The 19,340-nt window shown below is 41.9% G+C and overlaps 3 protein-coding genes across 4 annotated transcripts in view; all 3 read right to left on the bottom strand.

Moving 5' to 3' along the window:
• Positions 1-255: 255 nt before the first annotated feature.
• LOC308403248 (golgin subfamily A member 7-like) lies at positions 256-5,703 on the bottom strand. 2 transcript variants are annotated; one of them, XM_080892518.1, is made up of 7 exons: positions 5,030-5,703; positions 4,470-4,597; positions 2,843-2,965; positions 2,606-2,758; positions 1,832-1,933; positions 1,208-1,269; positions 256-1,027 (listed from the first exon to the last, which is right to left on the bottom strand). In XM_080892518.1, the coding sequence occupies exons 2-6, from the start codon at positions 4,494-4,496 to the stop codon at positions 1,222-1,224; spliced, it is 453 nt and encodes a 150-aa protein (XP_080748644.1). In that variant the 5' UTR covers positions 4,497-4,597; positions 5,030-5,703; the 3' UTR covers positions 256-1,027; positions 1,208-1,221. The 2 variants fall into 2 exon arrangements, with proteins under 2 accessions (XP_080748644.1, XP_080748645.1); XM_080892519.1 differs by lacking the exon at positions 4,470-4,597.
• Positions 5,704-5,845: 142 nt separating this feature from the next.
• Positions 5,846-8,183, bottom strand: rplp0 (ribosomal protein, large, P0). The gene is made up of 8 exons (XM_080892517.1): positions 8,142-8,183; positions 7,737-7,844; positions 7,467-7,642; positions 7,125-7,212; positions 6,718-6,864; positions 6,407-6,592; positions 6,189-6,329; positions 5,846-6,064 (listed from the first exon to the last, which is right to left on the bottom strand). The coding sequence occupies exons 2-8, from the start codon at positions 7,788-7,790 to the stop codon at positions 5,906-5,908; spliced, it is 951 nt and encodes a 316-aa protein (XP_080748643.1). The 5' UTR covers positions 7,791-7,844; positions 8,142-8,183; the 3' UTR covers positions 5,846-5,905.
• Positions 8,184-11,376: 3,193 nt separating this feature from the next.
• Positions 11,377-19,340, bottom strand: part of LOC308403272 (paxillin-like) — a 36,630-nt gene continuing 28,666 nt past the window's right edge. Inside the window, exons 9-11 of the mRNA XM_080892562.1 lie at positions 14,480-14,561; positions 14,229-14,377; positions 11,377-14,134 (exon numbers count right to left, since the gene is read on the bottom strand). Coding sequence (XP_080748688.1) covers positions 13,868-14,134; positions 14,229-14,377; positions 14,480-14,561 — 498 coding nt within the window. The 3' untranslated portion in view covers positions 11,377-13,867. The remainder of the gene's footprint in view (positions 14,135-14,228; positions 14,378-14,479; positions 14,562-19,340) is intronic.

Here is a 19,340-nt window from a genome sequence, read left to right as displayed (position 1 = left end):
CGAACAAGGGAAAGCGCCTACAAATAAAAGTCGCAGGGTAGCTAGTATCCTTTGGCTTCCGGAAACAAACGTTGACTTGGGTCAGACCAACGCAGTGGGACTTCCGCTCTGACTACTTCAAAATAAAAGTTTTCATATTTATCGTGAGTGAAATGTGTCAAACACAAAATATCACATCTCATTCTCTTTTAAAAGAAAAAAAACTAAATGTGTAATAAATGCGTACTCTGAAATTAATCAACAGCAGCCCAACAGTTTTCAGGAAATTATTATTTATTTAGATAAATCATAATAATTGTAAGAAAAGTAGACCAGTTGTCCGAACACCATATACAGCAATCACGGACTGTTTGGTGATTGTGAACAAGGGGATGTTGTTTGCAACATTGCAGGAAGTTTGACAAACATGTAGGGCTGATGAGCACGATTCAGGAAGATTTTAGTGAAGGAGAAGGACATGTTACTATTGAAGTGATCTTATTAAAAAGGTAAACATGCTCCATCTTGGAAGTCACCCAACTTCAGCTCACAAATCCCAATATGCATGTGTGAAAAAGACATGATCTGCTCCAGCACAAGAAAAAAGGTGACATACATACACGGATAGAACATCTGCATCATCAATGCCAACAACCGTAATGTGGCTAAACACATTGTGTGGAGAACTACCCCAAACCATACCAACAACTCCATCCCAACCTGTTTCTACAGCAGTAATGTTTTTTGAGGGGTTTTTTTTTTTACTTTGTCTTTTATAAAACACACAAGTCAAATCACACAAAACTACCATAATCAAAAATGGCATTTAACACAATGGCACAATTCATAGAGACTGGTCTTTATCAACTAAGGTCATGATGAGTATAAAAAGACATGAAGACATTTATAAACATATAAGGTTAGGCAGAAAGTAGAGCACTTATAAATAACAGGGGGGAAAAAAGAGGATCAGATCAAAATTCTATACAACATTTAGGTGAAGCGGGACTCTGATTATGTGCTGTCAGAAAGATAAGGAGTCTTCAACCTACAGAGTAGAGCAATAGAGAGAGAGGGAGAGAGAGAACCCTGTTACAACTGAAAGTAAATCACATTTCTAGTGTTGTCTTGGCTTATTTTATATTATGCAGTTGAATTATAAAGATTTCCTTAACAATAGAAATGAACAACACAGTGGAGCGAAGTCAAATCTTTATCAAAGCTGCACCTGAATGGATTCTTTTATCTTCCAGAGCCAATACTTCTGTCTTCAAAGATGGTAATTTCAACCTTGAAGAGAACAAGTTAAGGCCAATACAAAGTGCTATGTGATCAACAAAAATAATCTGTGTTTAGGAGGGGGGAAAAAAATGCATAAAATATACTCCGATTTCTTTTTGCAATGTTTCTGAAACAACTGCCACAAATATCAGTACTTTTATTAAAATCTACAGGTTGTAGACACTGATTTTACTTTTACTTATATTTATTTTTCCAACATTTCTCAATTCATTCAATATACAACACAATTTAACCAGATTCACTGCCACATGACTCCAGCTTACAATTCTCACGTGATTCTTAAAAAAGGGTAGAGTAACTGAAGATAATCCACCTTTGTCTATAGAACAAAAGCATACTTAACTACTGTAGAGATATAAAATGAAATCAATAAAGTCAATAAACATTTATATTTGACTTAATGTGTAACTGAGGTGCTCACAAAGTGACAGAAATACGCTGTTTGAGTATATAGGTATAAATAGACCAAGGGTTGGTGGTTTGTGGGGCATGATGACTGTTGTTATAACAGAACTTAGCTCTAGTAAGCATGCAACTGAATTAAGGATACAACTCGGAGGCCTCTCTCTATGGGGTCAGTCAGCAGCAAGCCTCTGGGAGCATAGATCTTCTCATTCTGGTCCTTAATGTATCTGGCAATCTTCTTTAACACCTGAGCACAGAAAGAGGGCGATGTAAGAGTCATTCCATCTTTTTTCTTTTCTTTTTTTTTAACAGTCACTCTGTAAGTGTGCACGTTGCCCTAGAGAAGTCATTTAATTCAGGTTAAGTTTAAAATACACTAAGAGGCAGTTATCAGGGTTAGGTTTGGGTTAGAGGCATTTAAGGTCAGGGTCTTTAATCGGACTACCCAGTGCGTGTAGACACAACAACCAGTCGCGTGAGACAAGCTATTAATGCCCTCTTATTTGTGTTGCTAAATTTATTTTCATGCACAAGAAAAATTACATCTGTACTTGTGAAGTTGTTAAACCTCTTAGTACATTTTAAACACAACCTATATTATAAAACTACTCCAAGACAGTTGGCCTTTGGAGGGGGGAGGGGGGAATGAAAACTTGGGTTCATTATTTTAATAGATAATATTCTGAGATATTCATGCCTCAAAAATTGAAATGTGGACAGAACGTTTTTCAAATAGTTCTATTTGATATATGAAGGTAAAATCTCACAGAAATCACTATATACATGTATATACATTGTCATGCCTTGAAACATACAATTTTGAGCCAAATATGCTATGGTTCAGCAGAAGTTCCACAATGATTTGAGGTACAGTGACCCATAACATAAGACTCTGATGTGAACCCTTTTTTTGTTTTACCTTTTCATAATGTGTTTCCATGCAGAGGAAGATGGTGTAGGCCGTTAGGCAAGCCAGACAGCCCTCCAGGTAGGACTTCCCCCCGAGTTTTTCTGCTTCTGCATACAGGTTGTTTAGCGTCTGAATGGTCTCCTCAAACTGCTGCTTATCGATCTGAAACCACAGGAGCAGTTTTAAAAACATAAACTTAAAGCAGTGAGGAAACAACCATGGCATGGAGGTTAACTCTGTACATACCCTTGACTCAAGCTCTGAGGGGAACTTGGTCTGGAACTTGCATATGGTGCCTGAGCTGTAGTCTCTTTGGATGAACACCTTGGAGGACACAGCTGGTTGCTGGAGGTCCTGTAAGCTGTGGGTCTACACAAAGAATTTACTCTTATGCATATTAATTTAATGAGCAGAATGGTTGGAAAAGCAAGCATCTGTTGTAAGCTAACAACACCTAAACTCTGTTTATCCGAACAGTACTAATATCCAACGTTAACCAGACACACACTACATTACATAACCTAAAAGCAAACAGTCATCGTAACAGCTGGCTTTTTTATGACCCTATGATGAAAATAACTATTTATAATGTTGGAAATTGTCAAAAACTACACTTCAAACCAACACCCGCTTCGGTTATGGGTAGTGGTGTGCGGATCGATCCTGAAATATCGATTCCTCCGATACCAATCATTTATGTTCTAGAATCGATTCTCACATTAAAATATCGATATTTTAGTAATTTAGGGTTAATTTGTAGTTTATCATTAACAGCAACACAGTGGAAAGAAACTGTAACATTCGGATTGTCTACATTCAAAGGAACTACTTCCTCTTCCGCCTTTCATAGTCATGTGTGAAATACGGCTGTATAAATGTCTGGCCGCCCCCTGGCGCGCACTCACAACAATGGCTGAGCGTAATTGTGCGGACGTATTTTACCTCCACAAACAGCTGAGACGTGGTTTGCTATACATGTGGCAAAAAAAGTGCTCCAAGAGTGAGGTGTTGTGGCCATACTAGGGAGACATTCAAAAGGGCTGCTTGGGGGGGGGGGGGGGGGCATTTCTGTACCTTTTACAGGGTTTATTTATCGGATAAAATATGTTAAATATCACCGTTATTATTGGCCGGCCCGGAAACAGCGGGGGTGTCCAAATTCAGAGGCTGCTTCCACCTGAGGACCCGCCCTTCGCGGTCTAAAGAAAGCCGGGTAGTACGTCACAGGCTCCATTGGTGGAGTGAAACTGCCGTCTGCTCCTTGCTATCTAAAATATAACCGGACACTGGCGTAAACTCTTCTGTTTAATTAGTTTTCTGTTTGATGTTTATTCGGCTGTGTGAAAACCCTGGAGGAACCCACCCGATGGATTAATAAAGTTAAATTTAATTTAATCTAATCTAATCTAATCATTTTAATCTCAGCCAAACCGATTTGCTCACGAACAAATAAAACACTGAAAAAGCCAAACAATAACATTTTTAAGTTATCAAAGTGACTTATATATCATGTTTAACCCGAGTAGCGAAAGCCCGCGGGGGATTGAAAACGATGTGTCAGTTGGCTCAGATATTTGAAGTTTACACAGCTACATTCTGTGTAAATATGTTAAAAGGTTTTTTGCGACCCAGAAAGAGAAATAAGAGTAATATTAAAACTAAGTAGCTGCCACCGTTGTTGGAAACTGGAATTGGCTGGGCCGCGCTATGAATTCTGCGATATGGTTTTTCAATGTTGTTGTCCGGGTGGAAAATCGGGAAAATTTCGGGAGAATGGTGGCTCCAGGAGATTTTTGGGAGGGGCACTGAAATTCGGTATTCTCCCGGAAAAATCGCGAGGGTTGGCATGTATGGTTGTGGCAACATCACTAACCTTGTCAAACACCTCAGAGTAAATCATATCACAGAATATGACAAGCGTATGTTGAGGTGAACTGAAGAGGAAGAGAGGGACAGGTGCTGCTAGGGCGAGACAGACGTCTCTCACGGAGTCCTTTAGTGCTGCAGGCAGGCAAGGTGTTCAGATAGCCACAACTTCAGTTTTTTTATTTATATATGATGAACTCTGCATTAAGTGATAAGAACAAGTAATCTGATGTCCTGCAATCATTATGATGCTATAATTTGAGATACAATAAATAAAATACGTTTTTGTACAAAGTATCGGTATCGGATCAGTATCGTCGATACCACCCTGAAAATTACTTGGTATCAGATCGGAAAGGAAATCAGTGGTATCGCACATCACTAGTTATGGGCTAATGTTAGCTTAAAAAATATTAGCTTGCGCTGACGACCAATACCGTCGCTAGAAAATATGGCAATCTAAGCTTTAATCATTACCCAAAGCAACAAACCTCACCAAACGTGTAAATCCGATTAAAGATTAATCTAACGCAGGATTTTCAGATCAAATAAGTCAAAAACACTTACCTCAGCCATAGCAGAGGTTCGCCCCACTAGCTGAATGCGCGTCTATTTCTTTCCAGCCACGCCAAAGCAATGCAACTTCCGGCCCAAAGCTTTCAAAATAAAATGAGATGAGTATTTACTGGAAAAATGTTGTGACGACAGTAATTTTTAAGTTTATTTCTTTGACAATTGCATTACCCCCTGGAGTCCGGATTTTTTTTTTTTTTTTTTTTATTAAATTGTAGAGGGTGGTGTAGATTTCATTTCAAGAATTTCTGAACTGGCAACAGTAAATCATTCCAAAGACATTGCAGATGACATGCTGTCAAACGGATGTACAAGGCAGTAATTTAGTTTTAACCTCGAAATGCAAGTGAACGCACAACATTTACACTTAGTATTATGGGTTTCAAACTAATAAATGCGTTGGAGTTGCTATTTTCTCAATGTAACAATTCTAATGTAAACATGAAACGACACATCTCAAACATTTTATTCCGAAATACGACACGCCCAAACAGGAAATGTTGTCAGATGAGCTTCCGGCAGAAAGTCGACGTTGCCGGAGGCCTCCAGACATTTGGAACCAGTTGTATGACCCGTTAGGAATTAGTGCTCAATTTCTGCAGTGCGCCAATTCTGGATGTATGAGCTTTTACAGTTCAACTTGTCACGATGACTACACGTCTACAGTCCATTTGCTTTTGAAATGTTCTTATGAAAGGACTCACTCCCCTTGTTATATCTTTCCATTTCAACTACAAAGTGTCATTTTCAACCACAAAGACTACTACAATCTCCTTTTAGTTGTACTAATAAAGAGACAACACCAGCACATGGATCTTGCATTATTTATTGAATCATGTTCTTATTAGATGTGGTTCTGTTCGCTGTATTTTATTCGTCGAACAAACCGAAGCCCATCTCGCCATCTGATTCCTCAGACTCTTCCTTGGCCTCCTCCTTAGCAGCAGCAGCTGGAGCTGCGGCAGTCTCAGCAGCTGCTGCAGGTGCTGCGACAGCAAATGCAGATGGGTCAGCCAGGAAGGCTTTGACCTGTGAGGGTGAAGGATGTCATTAGTTCTCTGTTAATGCAAAACTTCACTTTCAAGTCCAAGTCAAGTATCGTGTGTTAACACTGAGAATGGCAAGAGCTGTATGAAAAATGTAAAAACCATACTTTGTCTGCCAGGGGGAAGGAGTAGTCCGTCTCCACAGCAACAGCCAGGACTCTCTTGTAGCCATTGATGACGGAGTGGGGGACAGAAGCCAAAGTGGGGTAGCCAATCTCCAGACACACACTAGCAATATTCCTCACACCCTAAGAGGCCAAAATAACTTTTGAGAAACTGAAAATTCAGATACAACTCATGCCAAATTATTTCAGCCAATTCTCACCTCCAGGAACCTGGTATGTAGAGAAGCCTCTGTGATGTCGAGCACCTCTGGGCTGTAAACACTGCCATTGTCATAAACCTGCTGGATGATGAGTCCATAGGAGAACGGAGAGATGTTCAGCATGTTTAGCAGTGTGGCCTCGCTGGCACCAACCTTGTCTCCAGTCTTGATCAGACCGACATCGCTCTGGCGGACAAAGACATACAGAGTGATTAGCGGAAGCAGAGATTTTCAAATCTTACCCTTTTTAAAGTACACATTAGCATTGTGAGTAATACCTGTGTGTAAAACAGTATAATTATCGAACTCACCAAGATTTCAATGGTTCCCCTGGAGATTTTGGTGGTGATACCCAGAGCCTGGAAGAAAGAGGTCTTCTCAGGACCAAGACCAGTATTCTGGGCCGGCACTGTCACATCACAAGGGGCGATGGCTCCAGCACGGGCAGCTGCAGGTACCTGGGATACAAGAGAGGGTAACCCTTAATAGACCACTCTGTTAGAACCAAATCTTTAAGATCTTAACTACTCAGGTTATGGTGTCTGAAACCTTACGTTCCTGGCAGCCAAAAGATGCAGGCAGACAGGTATAGCGAGGAAACAATTTACTGTTTGCAGGGGGAACGACAATGCAGTACTGCAAAAGCTGCATTGTAACTTATCCTGCACTTTGACATGATCTAAATTATCTATAAGCTTTTTTATTAAAGGGCTCTCACCTTGTTGGCCAGCAGCAAGTCTCTGATCTCAGTCAGATCTTCCTTCGTGAAGACAAAGCCCACGTTACCCTTAATGTGGGGCAGGAGCCTGTGAAATCCCAGCATAAACTTAAATTACACAAGCAGATTATCATTTCTACCAACATGAGCAGTTATCAGATGTCTGAGACCTTGCGTCCCTGGCTGTCCGAGGGGTGTAGACAGACAGGGATAGCTGGAAACAGGTTAATTTTAGCAGGGGGAACGACAATACAGCACGACACAAGCTGCACCGTAACTAACCTGCTACACAGAAACTGATAATTCAATGCATCATAAAACAAAGGTTGCCAGTAAACTCACTTCTCCAGTGCAGGATTGTTCTCCAGATGGCCACGGATGGCTTTGCGCATCATGGTGTTTTTACCCATCAGCACCACAGCCTTCCCACGCAGGGACAGACGGATGGTCTGCATCTGCTTGGAGCCCACATTGTCTGCTCCCACGATGAAGCATTTTGGATAGTCATCCAAAAGTTGCTGTAAATACACCACTGTGCGTCACATAAATTTCATTATGGTGTCCATGCTATAGAAACAAAGACCTAGTGCATTTATGTTAAAAGGTACTCACGATGATTTTCAAAAAATAGTTGGACTTCCACGTGGCCCTGTCTTCCCTGGGCATCTCTGCAGTGCTTCCAAGGATCGCTACACAGCTGGTTTAAAGACAAGGATGGATCTGTAAATAAAGGACGAAAAACAAGGATATTAACGGTACTTTGGAAATTGGTCAATACTTTACACTCCGGACATGTGGCCGATAGTTAAGGTTAGCCGGCTACCCTTAGCTACCCTAGCGCTCTATTAACAGGCCTCGCTTGGCTAAATGACACCTATTGAATGTTTAAAATATACAAAATATATCCCGTTAAGTGGTTTAAATGTTTATCGCACGAATACAAAACTAATATTTGGCCTAATCCTATAAAGACCGAGCATTTCGGTTTATTAACAAGCGAGGGGGGAAAAAACGTACCTCGCAGTAGGGTCGCGTGAAAGAAAGAGGAAGAGGACAGGCGCGGGAGGGATATGTATTAAAAAAGATAACCAATCACAACTCAGCTATGGGCGTTACCTTCATAACTATTGGGTGAATTCTGTGTCAATCACTTTAAAGTCACTATTAGTACTTCCGTGGCAGTTTTCGTGCAGAAAGCGTGGTTTGTGGCACTCTACTTGAAGGAGTTCTGGGACTGCATTAGTGTGACGGTGTTATCGAGCCCGCTTAGACATCTGCCCGCAGAGCAAAGTGATGGCACAGGACCCTTCGAAGCTGCCTCCTGAGGTCTGGAATAACGTCTTTGGGTATCTGTCAGCGACAGAAAAGTTAAACGTCCGGGCAACCTGCAAGTATTTTAAGACAATTGTCGATCACCGATCTCTGTGGAAAAACTGGACAGTGGTTTTGGATTTTAAAAACGGCTCATACAACAGGAAGTTCTGGGACACTCTTCGTCATAGAAAAGTTTCCAGCGCAGTGATGAAGAGCACCAAAGTGAAACACTGGAAACAGCTCGCTCTGTTCCTTCCTATCCTCACCACGGTGGTAATGGACCAAAGCTCCCAGGAGTGTTTCAGCTGCTTGAAGGACTTCCCAAATATGAGACGTCTGGTTTTAAGAAGCAGTTGCTCTAATCTTTTGTTAGACATTTCCAGATTCCCATTGTTTCTTCCCGAGAAGCTGACTTACTTAAGCATGTGTGGCGTTATGTTCCCTACCACATCAGTGAGTAAATTCATTTCTGTGCTGTCCCAGTTTAAAAACCTCGACTCTCTTATCTGTCATCAGGTGGGCATCGTTGGAGAAACTATGTGGATGTTGCACTCCACACTCGCGTGCCTGCCTAAACTGAAGCATCTCTCCTTGTCAGGTGTGCATATATTGTGTACCTATCGTCACAGTGATCCTAAGCCAAGTCCAGGTCCCTCAGGGGACGCTGGTGCACTGGCTTTGGCCAGTTTGGAGCTCATCGACTGCATGGATCCTTCATTGCCGGCGCACGGGTTGCAGTTCCTGCCTGGCCTGAAACATCTGTCTGTCTTCTTCAAGCACTCACATCACGACATTCCAGAAATGTGGTCACTGTCTCCTTGTCGCCTCAAAACATGGTTGCATGACCTACCTCAGCTCTCAACCCTGATCATCGTTAAGGGCCCCCCGGTTAATAAGTACATCACCTCCATTCCAGCCACCGTGACCAGTCTCACACTGTGTGTTGCAGGAATCACTTCAAAGGACATGGCTGCCATAGCGGTGCAGCTGCCAAATCTCCTCCACCTCCATATAGACACCTGGCCCTCACATCTGGGAACTCGCACCGCTGAAATCCCACGGCTGTTTCCAAAGCTCAAAAGTCTTAAAATCCGCCATGAACGTGTGCCGGAGCAAGATTTCTTGCAGCTTCGTCACCTGCAACATCTTAGATACTTGGAGATTCTGGACAGCACTCCACAGCTGTCTGTGCTCACTGGCAAGCTTCAAGCTCTCACCGAGTTCAGACTTCAGATCAGAATCTTTCCTTACCGGAGAGATGCACTGTCATGTCCTTGTGTTTGTCACGTTTATTAACCTGGTGATCTGGTAACTTTTTATTTGAGTGGGAACACGGAGACTTGCTCATAATCGATGTTTACTGAACTTTTTGAGGTAGTTTTATTTCACCTCAGGAATCCAAAATGCCTTGCCATATTTTGGATTATTTAACTTATTCAGGGAATCAACCTCTTATAAAGGTTTGAATAAATTAAAATGTTTTTAAAGATTTTTCTCTTTTAATTATTATTTCAGCAGACATACACCTGTTTTAAGGTTGTAAGCTGAAAGGGTAGAACCAGCATAAATGTTTCCTACCAACTCTAATGATCCCTTTGATAATGTGAAATAAAAATTGTTAGACGTACACAGTGTGTGCTTGTACAATGTTGACTACAATTTCTTCTGCATCACTCTATTTACAGTCCAACTTTAATACAGTCCTGAGTTTCTGAACAATGTACATCACTATGCAAAATTTTAAACCCACCTTCATCTTTTTTAAAAGTTACAAGGAAAATGACAATTCATTGAAACATGAAAATTCAGTTTACAAGGGTTTGTACTTTTAAGTTTTTTTTAAAAAACAACAACATAATGGGACACTATCCAAGCATGCTTTTATTGCATTAACACTGTTTTGGATCACTGTTATACTGAAAATTAAAGTTGTTGCTAATCAGACACTTTCCAGATGGTACTGCATGGATCAAAACCTAGCTGTACTTTTCTGCATTCATAATTCATCAGCTTTGAAAAGAGTCCCAACACCAAATGCAGCCCCAAATCATGATAGAGCCTCCACCATGTTTTACAGAAGGCTGTAGACCATAGGTGTCAAACTCTGGCCCATGGGCCAAATTTGGCCCGCAGCTTAATTACATTTGGCCCGTGGAGCCATACCAAATTACTATTAGAGCTGGCCTACTGGTATTACACTGCTAATATATATATTGTTTAGTATTAAGCTTTGCTTGTTCCATATTCAGTTTTTCAGCAAAACTTGTTTGAGTCCATAAGCAAAGATTCATTCTTATATCTGGAGGAAGTATTTTTTTTAAATAAATATTAATGTTAGCCCGCGACTTTATTCCAGTTTTGAATTTTGGCCCACTGTGTATTTGAGTTTGACACCCCTGCTATAGACACTCACTGTTGTACTTCTTTCCTTACCTCTGTTCATACTGATTATTTGAACCAAAAATGTAAAATTTGGATTTATCACTCCATCAGATCAATACTGATTTACTTGCCATTTCCCTTCTTTAAGAATGGCTTCTTGACAGTCACCCTTCCACTGATACAATTTCTGATGAGACCAACAAGACAGTTCCTAAAGATACATTAGTTTATCTATTGAGCCAGGAGCATGAATGATTCATAGCTCGGTGTTAAGTGGCTTAGCAAACAATAGAAAAAAGAAATAATTCCTCTGAAAATGGTCAAAGGCAAGGAGTAGACTGAGAATGAGTGGAAGGAAAAAGCCAATGGCCAAAGTCAAACTGAAAGACCTTCAGAAATCTTGGAGAACTACTACTTTAGACAAGACTTTAAAAAAAACAAACAAAGAAAAACACCAGTCTGACTCCTTGAGAGCAAAATATAAAATTGAGAGTGACTCAATACTTTTGCACAGTACTGTGCACACAATGTAAAAATGAAAAAACAAGGCCAGAAATAAATATTTAATATTTTATTTGCAGAAGAATCAGGACCCACATAGGCTTACGCCCCACCCACAAAGAGAAAAGATCACATGAAGGTCTCCATTTAAAAAGCAAAGTCGATTTAACCGCATTAACAGTAAAAAGCTTAAATTTCTCTCATGAATTCATTGAAAGAAGCAAAAACTATAAGGCAATACCTGTAAGAAGACAAATATACACGAGCAGAATTCATTTTCTTTTTATGAGGCATTCTCATTTTAACTGAAGACTCAACCCCGTAATGGAACGTCGACATTGCCCCTGCTACATCCAGTACTCTCAATCTGCTACAGGTGAACACCACAGTGTCTGCTGAATGACTCGGTACAGGAGGCTTCACCTCGGTTTGTCTGTTACAGTGTATAGTTTGGGGTTAAGATGCACCACAGCAGATGAAGCCCTCCCAGAGTTCAGCCCAAAAGGAGTCGAATCACAGGAAAAGGCTGAGAACTCCACAGTGTATAAGACCTTATTGCATTGACACATTTGGCACAAGAGATATTTTCTCAAAGTAAAAACAATCTGGATATGGATACCGTGTATTAATAGTTTTAAATTTATAGAGATTAATGTCAAAAAGAAAAAAACCCCACAATCTTTATGTGGCAAAAAAAAGATACAATTCAAAACAAAAAAGCTGCTAAAAGTCATTAAGTGAATTTTGCTAAAGGCTTGGCCCTGGCTTGGTTTCATGTTGTGACTTCTGTCCAGCTAACGCTCACATCAAACTTCCATCTGTGAGCTTTGCAGCAATATCACTCCGACAGCAGGATAACAATTCATATAAAAAAAAAATACTGAAGAAAATACTGACACACTGGAATCCAAGCTGGTATACGTGCGTGTGTGTGAAGGAATGAGACCAGGGTAAACTACTGTCAGGCTACATGTCAACAGAGCCAGCTCTTTGCATATCAGGCCGAGCCTCTGCAGCTCAAAAATATATAAATTTCCATCAAAACTGTGACAAAACACAGTTGTGTCACAGACTCGAGCGTTTCACACGTATACAAATTTAGATTCTGATTGTAACAGCAACTGGCAGCTGGTGCTGATCAAACTCCACATATAGTCAGCATGCATTGAAATAAAAAGGACAAACATCTTAAATCTTTACCCCGGCCTTATTAATGCGATTTAAAACAGTGATAAATGTACGTTAGTAGCAACAGCAAAATGTGTAAATGAGACATTGTTTATTTTGAATAAAATTTGCTTTCATTTATTGTGAAATCAGCTTTGTTTTGGCATTTTTTTCCTCATAAATTAAAAAAATATATAAAAATTCTCACAATGTCAGCCAAACTATTTATACCGTCCTCACTGACCCATGTTTATTTTTGTAGTCATTCGATTTCATCTGAAAGTTGTTTACGTAAAGAACACATACACACCGAGGTTGCACCAGTTCCAAAAACAGATCCAATATGATTATATTCTAATGTATATAATTAGAATATAATATATAAGTGAAATCAAATGAAATGTTTAATTTCACTTTTATTGGGAAATAATCACGCTAGAAATGTGAGCAGAAATGTGAGTAACCTATGTTTAAACTGTGAAAACACCTGGGTTCATTTCCATAGAAAAACTGTAGAAAAAACAAGAACTCATGTCAGGAGGACCAACTTAGAAAATGCACCTGAAGACGGTCTCATCAAGAGCTGCTGTTGGCGTGTGCTGAGACTGGACGAGTATTTTAATAAACAAGTAAAGGAGAAATGGTTCAGTGTGTGTCTCAGTGTACATATGCGCTCCATATACATATTTATGTACATATGGGGAGTTTTCATAGTTATTTTAAATGGCACCTCAATAGTTTCCAAATCTAGAAAAATACTTTTTTTTTTTAAACACTCGTTAGTCAAGCACTGTGTATTCAACTCTCCACATACATTTAAACTGCGCAACTCAACTCTCCGTGGTCCATGCAATCAAGCAACTGTTACATATCTGCATTAAACTAGCCAACATAGATTCGCTGCCACATGATGCAGGATGTTGTCCTGCAGCGGGGGCAGAAAATCATTTGCAAATCAGGGCTCTTATCTTGATTCTCATATGCTTACTTATGCACACACACACACACACACACACACACACACACACACACACACACACACACACAGAGAAGGGGAAATTAAAAAAAAAAACCCAAAAAAACAATTTCCCTTATCCTGTCAAGCACAGGAGTAAAATAAAAATCTCTTTGGGCTCTGTTAAAAATCTCTTTAGTAAAAGTGTAAAAGGCCAAACCCTAAGAGGTTGGGCAACCCGGAAAGTCCCTCCAGTATCAGGAGTTAAGAGTCAGGAAACATTTCTCACCTTAACGCCTCCTGTCTGAAAAACCACTGACTCATAGATGCACATAGACATACAAGTGCACATACATCCACATGTGCATTTAGACATTAAACGTGTAGACGCATGTACACACACATTGGCACACAGGCACAGAGTCTAACTGAAGAGCTTAACAAAGCAGGTGTGGCAGTAGGGCTTGTCATTTTGCTCTTTGAAGGTGCCCTTATTAAGCTGCTTGAGGCAGAAGGCGCACACAAAGTGCTCGGGGTGGAACTTCTTGCCCATGGCTGTGATGCAGCGGCCGGTGATGGGCTTCTGGCAGCCAGAGCACAGCGAGCCACGGCGCTCGTGGTAGTGAGCCTCGCAGTATGGCTGGCCGTCGTGGTCAAAGAAGCTGCCATTTATAAATGGCGTGAAGCACTCCTGGAAGACACAGCAGATGTTTTTAATGACAAAAGTGCTCTGTGGAGAGGCTTCTCTTGATTCTAACACACTGCAGATACACCCGGTGACTCACCCTGCAGACAAAGCATTCAGGGTGCCAGAGCGAGTTAAGAGCAGAAATGTAGTTCTCAAGGATGGCACGGGCACATCCACCACATTTAGGGGCAAACATGTCAAAGTAATCCTTTCTGCAGTACGCCTTTCCATCCTTCTCATGGAAACCTAGAAGAGAAGCAAAGAATCACCGATTCACACTGCACTCTTCTTTTCATAATAATAATGAAAGCATTCTAGTTCAACACGTGCCAAAGACTGTGCTGGTACCTTCTGGACCAAAAAAGGCTCCACACTGAGCGCAGAAGAAGTGGTCTGGATGCCAAGTCTTGTCCAAAGCAGTCACTACTTTCTGTCAACAAAAAGAAAAATAAATGGTTAGGCATTCACAATCTCGTTAAGGAAGGGGTGTCAAACATAAGGCCCAAGGGCCAGAATCAGCCCAGCGAAGACATGTATGCGGCCCACTGTGCGGCTTTAGAAAATGTGAAGGAGTGCATAGATTTTATCCTTTACCTGTATTTTCATAGGTTTTACAGATCATCCTGTTGATAAAGATTGCTCATATCCATTGACAGTCATACTCCAAAGTAATTATTAAACAGACAAAAAAATTAAATGATAGGAAAGTTGCTGTCTGAGGTAAATTAGCAAAAACTTTATAAACTTTATATTTTAGAATTACAGGACAGTCTGCAAAATTAACTAACTTTTTCTATAATTTGCACATTTTTCATTGGTTTCACTGGTCTGACCCATTTAAGGTCAAAGTGGGCTATATGTGGTCTACAATGTAAAATGAGTTTGACATCCCTGCTTTAAGCCAATACAAACACACAAAGAACCAGCCGATTCTCATGGAAGTTCACATAAAGCATAACGCAAATGGACATCAGTGACTGAGGTGCAACAGGACCGGCACGTTCACAGAGAGACGAGGAGGAATATGGCGACATTTAGCTCATGCTTCTCAGGCCTTCAAGCACTTTCCAACAGCTTCAGGTGGAGGGACACCCACAGTGTTCACGTAACAAAATCTAAACATGTTCACAACTGCATAGTTTCAGCTGAGCGACAGCTACTTGCTGTAAATCACAAACTTCTAGGAAGTGATTCTCTACTTTGCCACCAGGAGGTGCAATGAGGCAATCTAAAGAAATGCAATTTATCATCCCTACAACCAGATGCAAAGATAATTAAGGATATTACAGCAGGACACAGAACTATGTATGCAACTGATCATCACCAAAGTGAATTAAAATTAATAAAAGAGCAACTCATGATCAAATAAAACAGCTAAAAATAAAGATGCATAACAGACGATAACATCTCTCTCTCTCATATATATATATATTTTTTTTTCCACAGCACTATCTTCGTGTTCATGTCAGTGGTTTTCTCACATATCTACAAGATAAAAATTCTGCCCCTTCACTGATAATGAAACCAAAAAGGAAGACTTTAAATTCAACCACTCTTAAAACAGAGAAGGAAGCAAGCAAGGCTGGATGAATTGCAGACGTCAAACACTACTATATAAGTATCAGTCAGGAAGCCTTAGAAGTGACTCATACTGGTTCACTGCTCACTGTCTGCTTCCCTTGCAGTACCCTGAGCATAATGCGTGTGCGAGTGTGAATAATGGGTGGGGGGGAAAAAAAGGCCTCAATGGGAGTGTGTCACCGTGAACATAACAGAAACGGAAAAAAGAGAGTTCGCCTGTGTGAATCAGCGTTGTGGACGTTATTTGAGATCTGCAATCCGATACTTATAACAAAATACTGACATTGCTTGGCTAATTAGGCATCTTTAAAATACATATTTTATTATTCAGACATATACAAGTGGCCACACCTTACAGGCATATACATATATATATATATATATATATATATATATATATATATATATACACACATATATATATATACACACACACATATATATATGTGTATATATATATATATACATATATACACATATATATATATACACATATATATACATAATATATATATATATGTGTGTGTGTGTGTGTGTGTGTGTGTGTGTGTGTGTGTGTATATATATATATATATATATATATATATATATATATATATATATATGTATGTGTGTGTGTGTGTATATATATATATATATCCACAATATATGTATCCAGTAAGGGTCCTAAGGCTAGACCCCCTATGCTAAGCAAGCCTACCGCAGACATGAGCGAGACAGATAAATATGAAGGCATGCCGGCTCGGACGTCGCCCGGATCAACAAGGTCCGCGTCAGGTGTTGAGGAACCAGGGCACCCTGACGAAAAGTGGGCTACTGGAACAAGAAGGCATCGGTGGGCAAGAGACGAAAACAGGGCGTTGTTGGAATGCTACTATGCAAGTAACCCCGGCGGAAGGGGCTACATGAATAGGATGAGGGACCTATGGATTCTTCGATACCCAACATCCACAATGACGGCGAAACAACTAGTAGCTCAGTGTTCCAACATTCGAAAGAAGGGACTGCTCTCACAGCTAGAGATTGACGAGGTACAACACAAATGCTACGGCAAGGAGGAGTCAGGACGCCAGGTCAGGGGGGAGATATCATCACCCCCACCCGAGATTGGGTACATAGCCCCAAGTGCGATAGGAGAAGGATCGTTGAGTGCGAGAGGAACTGACCTGAAAAATAGGATCATGGCCAAGCTTGAAACCTGGATCCCGCGTAGCCGGTTACCAAGATTACGTGAAGTTCCCTCAGAAGGTCTGCTAGATGATGTTAATGCAGCACTACGGGCAATACCTACAACCACGATTACCGACACTAACAAGCTGATCTACAATACGGCAACAGTGATCAGTGAGATGCTTGGCTACAAGTTGAACAGCGACAAGGGGCAGTACCCTCCATGGAGAAGGAGGCTAGAGGGCAAGATCAAAGTAGCACGGAGGGAGGTTAGCCAACTAACGGAGTTGCAGAAAGGTGCCTAAGAAATACAGCAAGCTGTCCATACCTGAGGCCTTGGAAACTGCCAAGCAAAGACTCACAGCCTTGGCCAGCCGCTTGAGGAGGTACACCAGAGAGATAGAAGGCAGGAGAATAAACCAGCTGTTCTCCACAGAACCAGCAAAGGTGTACTCTCAGTGGCAAGGGAACAATAAGAGAACAGCACCACCAAGGCTGGAGACGGAGCAATACTGGAAGAGCATATGGGAGAAGGATGCAACCCATAACGGCAATGCTCAGTGGCTAGAGGATCTGAGGGCTGACCACAGCGACCTCCCTGAACAGGGTCCAGTAACCATCACAGTGGCAGATATCCAAGAAAGGGTCTCCAGTATGAAGAGTTGGACAGCACCAGGGCCCGACATGGTTCACGCCTACTGGCTGAAGAAGCTGACTGCACTCCACGAGCGTCTGGCAGCACAAATGAACCAGCTGCTAGTTAACGAGAGACACCTGGAATGGCTAACTGAAGGCCGGACGGTCCTGATCCCCAAGGACCCCAAGAAGGGACCGGTCCCCTCCAACTACCGACCAATAACCTGCCTCAGTACTACATGGAAGCTCCTGTCAGGCATCATATCGGCTAAGATGAACAGGCACATGGGTCAATACATGAGCGGGACACAGAAAGGAATTGGCAAGAATACCAGAGGCGCAAAACACCAGCTACTGGTAGACAGAACAATCAGCCGAGACTGCAAGACCAGACTGACCAACCTGTGCACTGCCTGGATTGATTACAAGAAGGCCTATGACTCAATGCCCCACAGCTGGATACTGGAATGCCTAGAATTGTACAAGATCAATGGGACCCTAAGAGCCTTCATCAGGAACTCAATGGGGATGTGGCGTACAACACTAGAGGCCAACTCCAAGCCCATAGCACAAGTCACCATCAAGTGCGGGATCTACCAAGGAGATGCTCTGTCCCCACTGCTGTTCTGCATAGGCCTGAACCCCCTCAGTGAGATCATTAACAAGACTGGCTACGGATACCGACTACAGAACGGAGCAGTTGTCAGCCACCTCCTGTACATGGATGACATCAAGCTGTATGCCAAGAGTGAACGAGACATCGATTCACTGATCCACACTACCAGGCTATACAGCAATGACATTGGAATGTCGTTCGGACTGGAGAAGTGTAGTCGGATGGTAACAAAGAGAGGGAAGGTAGTCAGAACTGAGGGGATTGAACTACCAGAAGGCAACATTGCAGACATAGAGGACAGTTACAAGTACTTGGGGATCCCACAGGCGAATGGGAACCATGAAGAGGCCGCTAGAAAGGCTGCAACCACCAAGTACCTGCAGAGGGTCAGGCAAGTCCTGAGGAGTCAGCTGAATGGTAAGAACAAGATCCGGGCCATCAACACGTACGCCCTGCCCGTGATCAGGTACCCTGCTGGGGTAATAGGCTGGCCAAAGGAGGAGATAGAAGCCACTGACATAAAGACAAGAAAGCTCCTTACCATGCATGGAGGGTTTCACCCCAAATCCAGCACCCTGAGGCTGTACGCTAAGCGGAAGGAAGGGGGCCGGGGACTGGTGAGTGTCAGCACCACAGTCCAGGATGAGACAACGAACATCCAAGAATACATTAGGAAGATGGCCCCAACTGACCGAGTGCTCAGTGAATACCTCAGGCAGCAGAAACCCAAGAAAGAGGAGGGAGACGAGGAACCATCATGGAAGGACAGGCCCCTGCACGGTATGTACCACCGGCAGATAGAGGAGGTGGCTGATATCCAGAAATCCTACCAGTGGCTGGACAAAGCTGGACTGAAAGACAGCACAGAGGCACTAATCATGGCAGCACAAGAACAAGCTCTGAGCACAAGATCCATAGAGGCTGGGGTCTATCACACCAGGCAAGACCCCAGGTGCAGGCTGTGTAAAGATGCCCCAGAGACAATCCAGCACATAACAGCAGGGTGCAAGATGCTAGCAGGCAAGGCATACATGGAACGCCATAACCAAGTGGCCGGCATAGTGTACAGGAACATCTGTGCCGAGTATAACCTGGAAGTCCCGAGGTCAAAATGGGAGATGCCCCCAAGGGTGGTGGAGAATGACCGAGCTAAGATCCTGTGGGACTTCCAGATACAGACGGACAAAATGGTGGTGGCTAACCAAC

Source organism: Rhamphochromis sp. 'chilingali', assembly GCF_963969265.1.
Source record: "Rhamphochromis sp. 'chilingali' genome assembly, chromosome: 9".
In the NCBI taxonomy this organism is placed as follows: domain Eukaryota; kingdom Metazoa; phylum Chordata; class Actinopteri; order Cichliformes; family Cichlidae; genus Rhamphochromis; species Rhamphochromis sp. 'chilingali'.
Note: the sequence above shows the minus strand (reverse complement) of the source record. Positions and strands in the feature narration are given on the sequence as shown.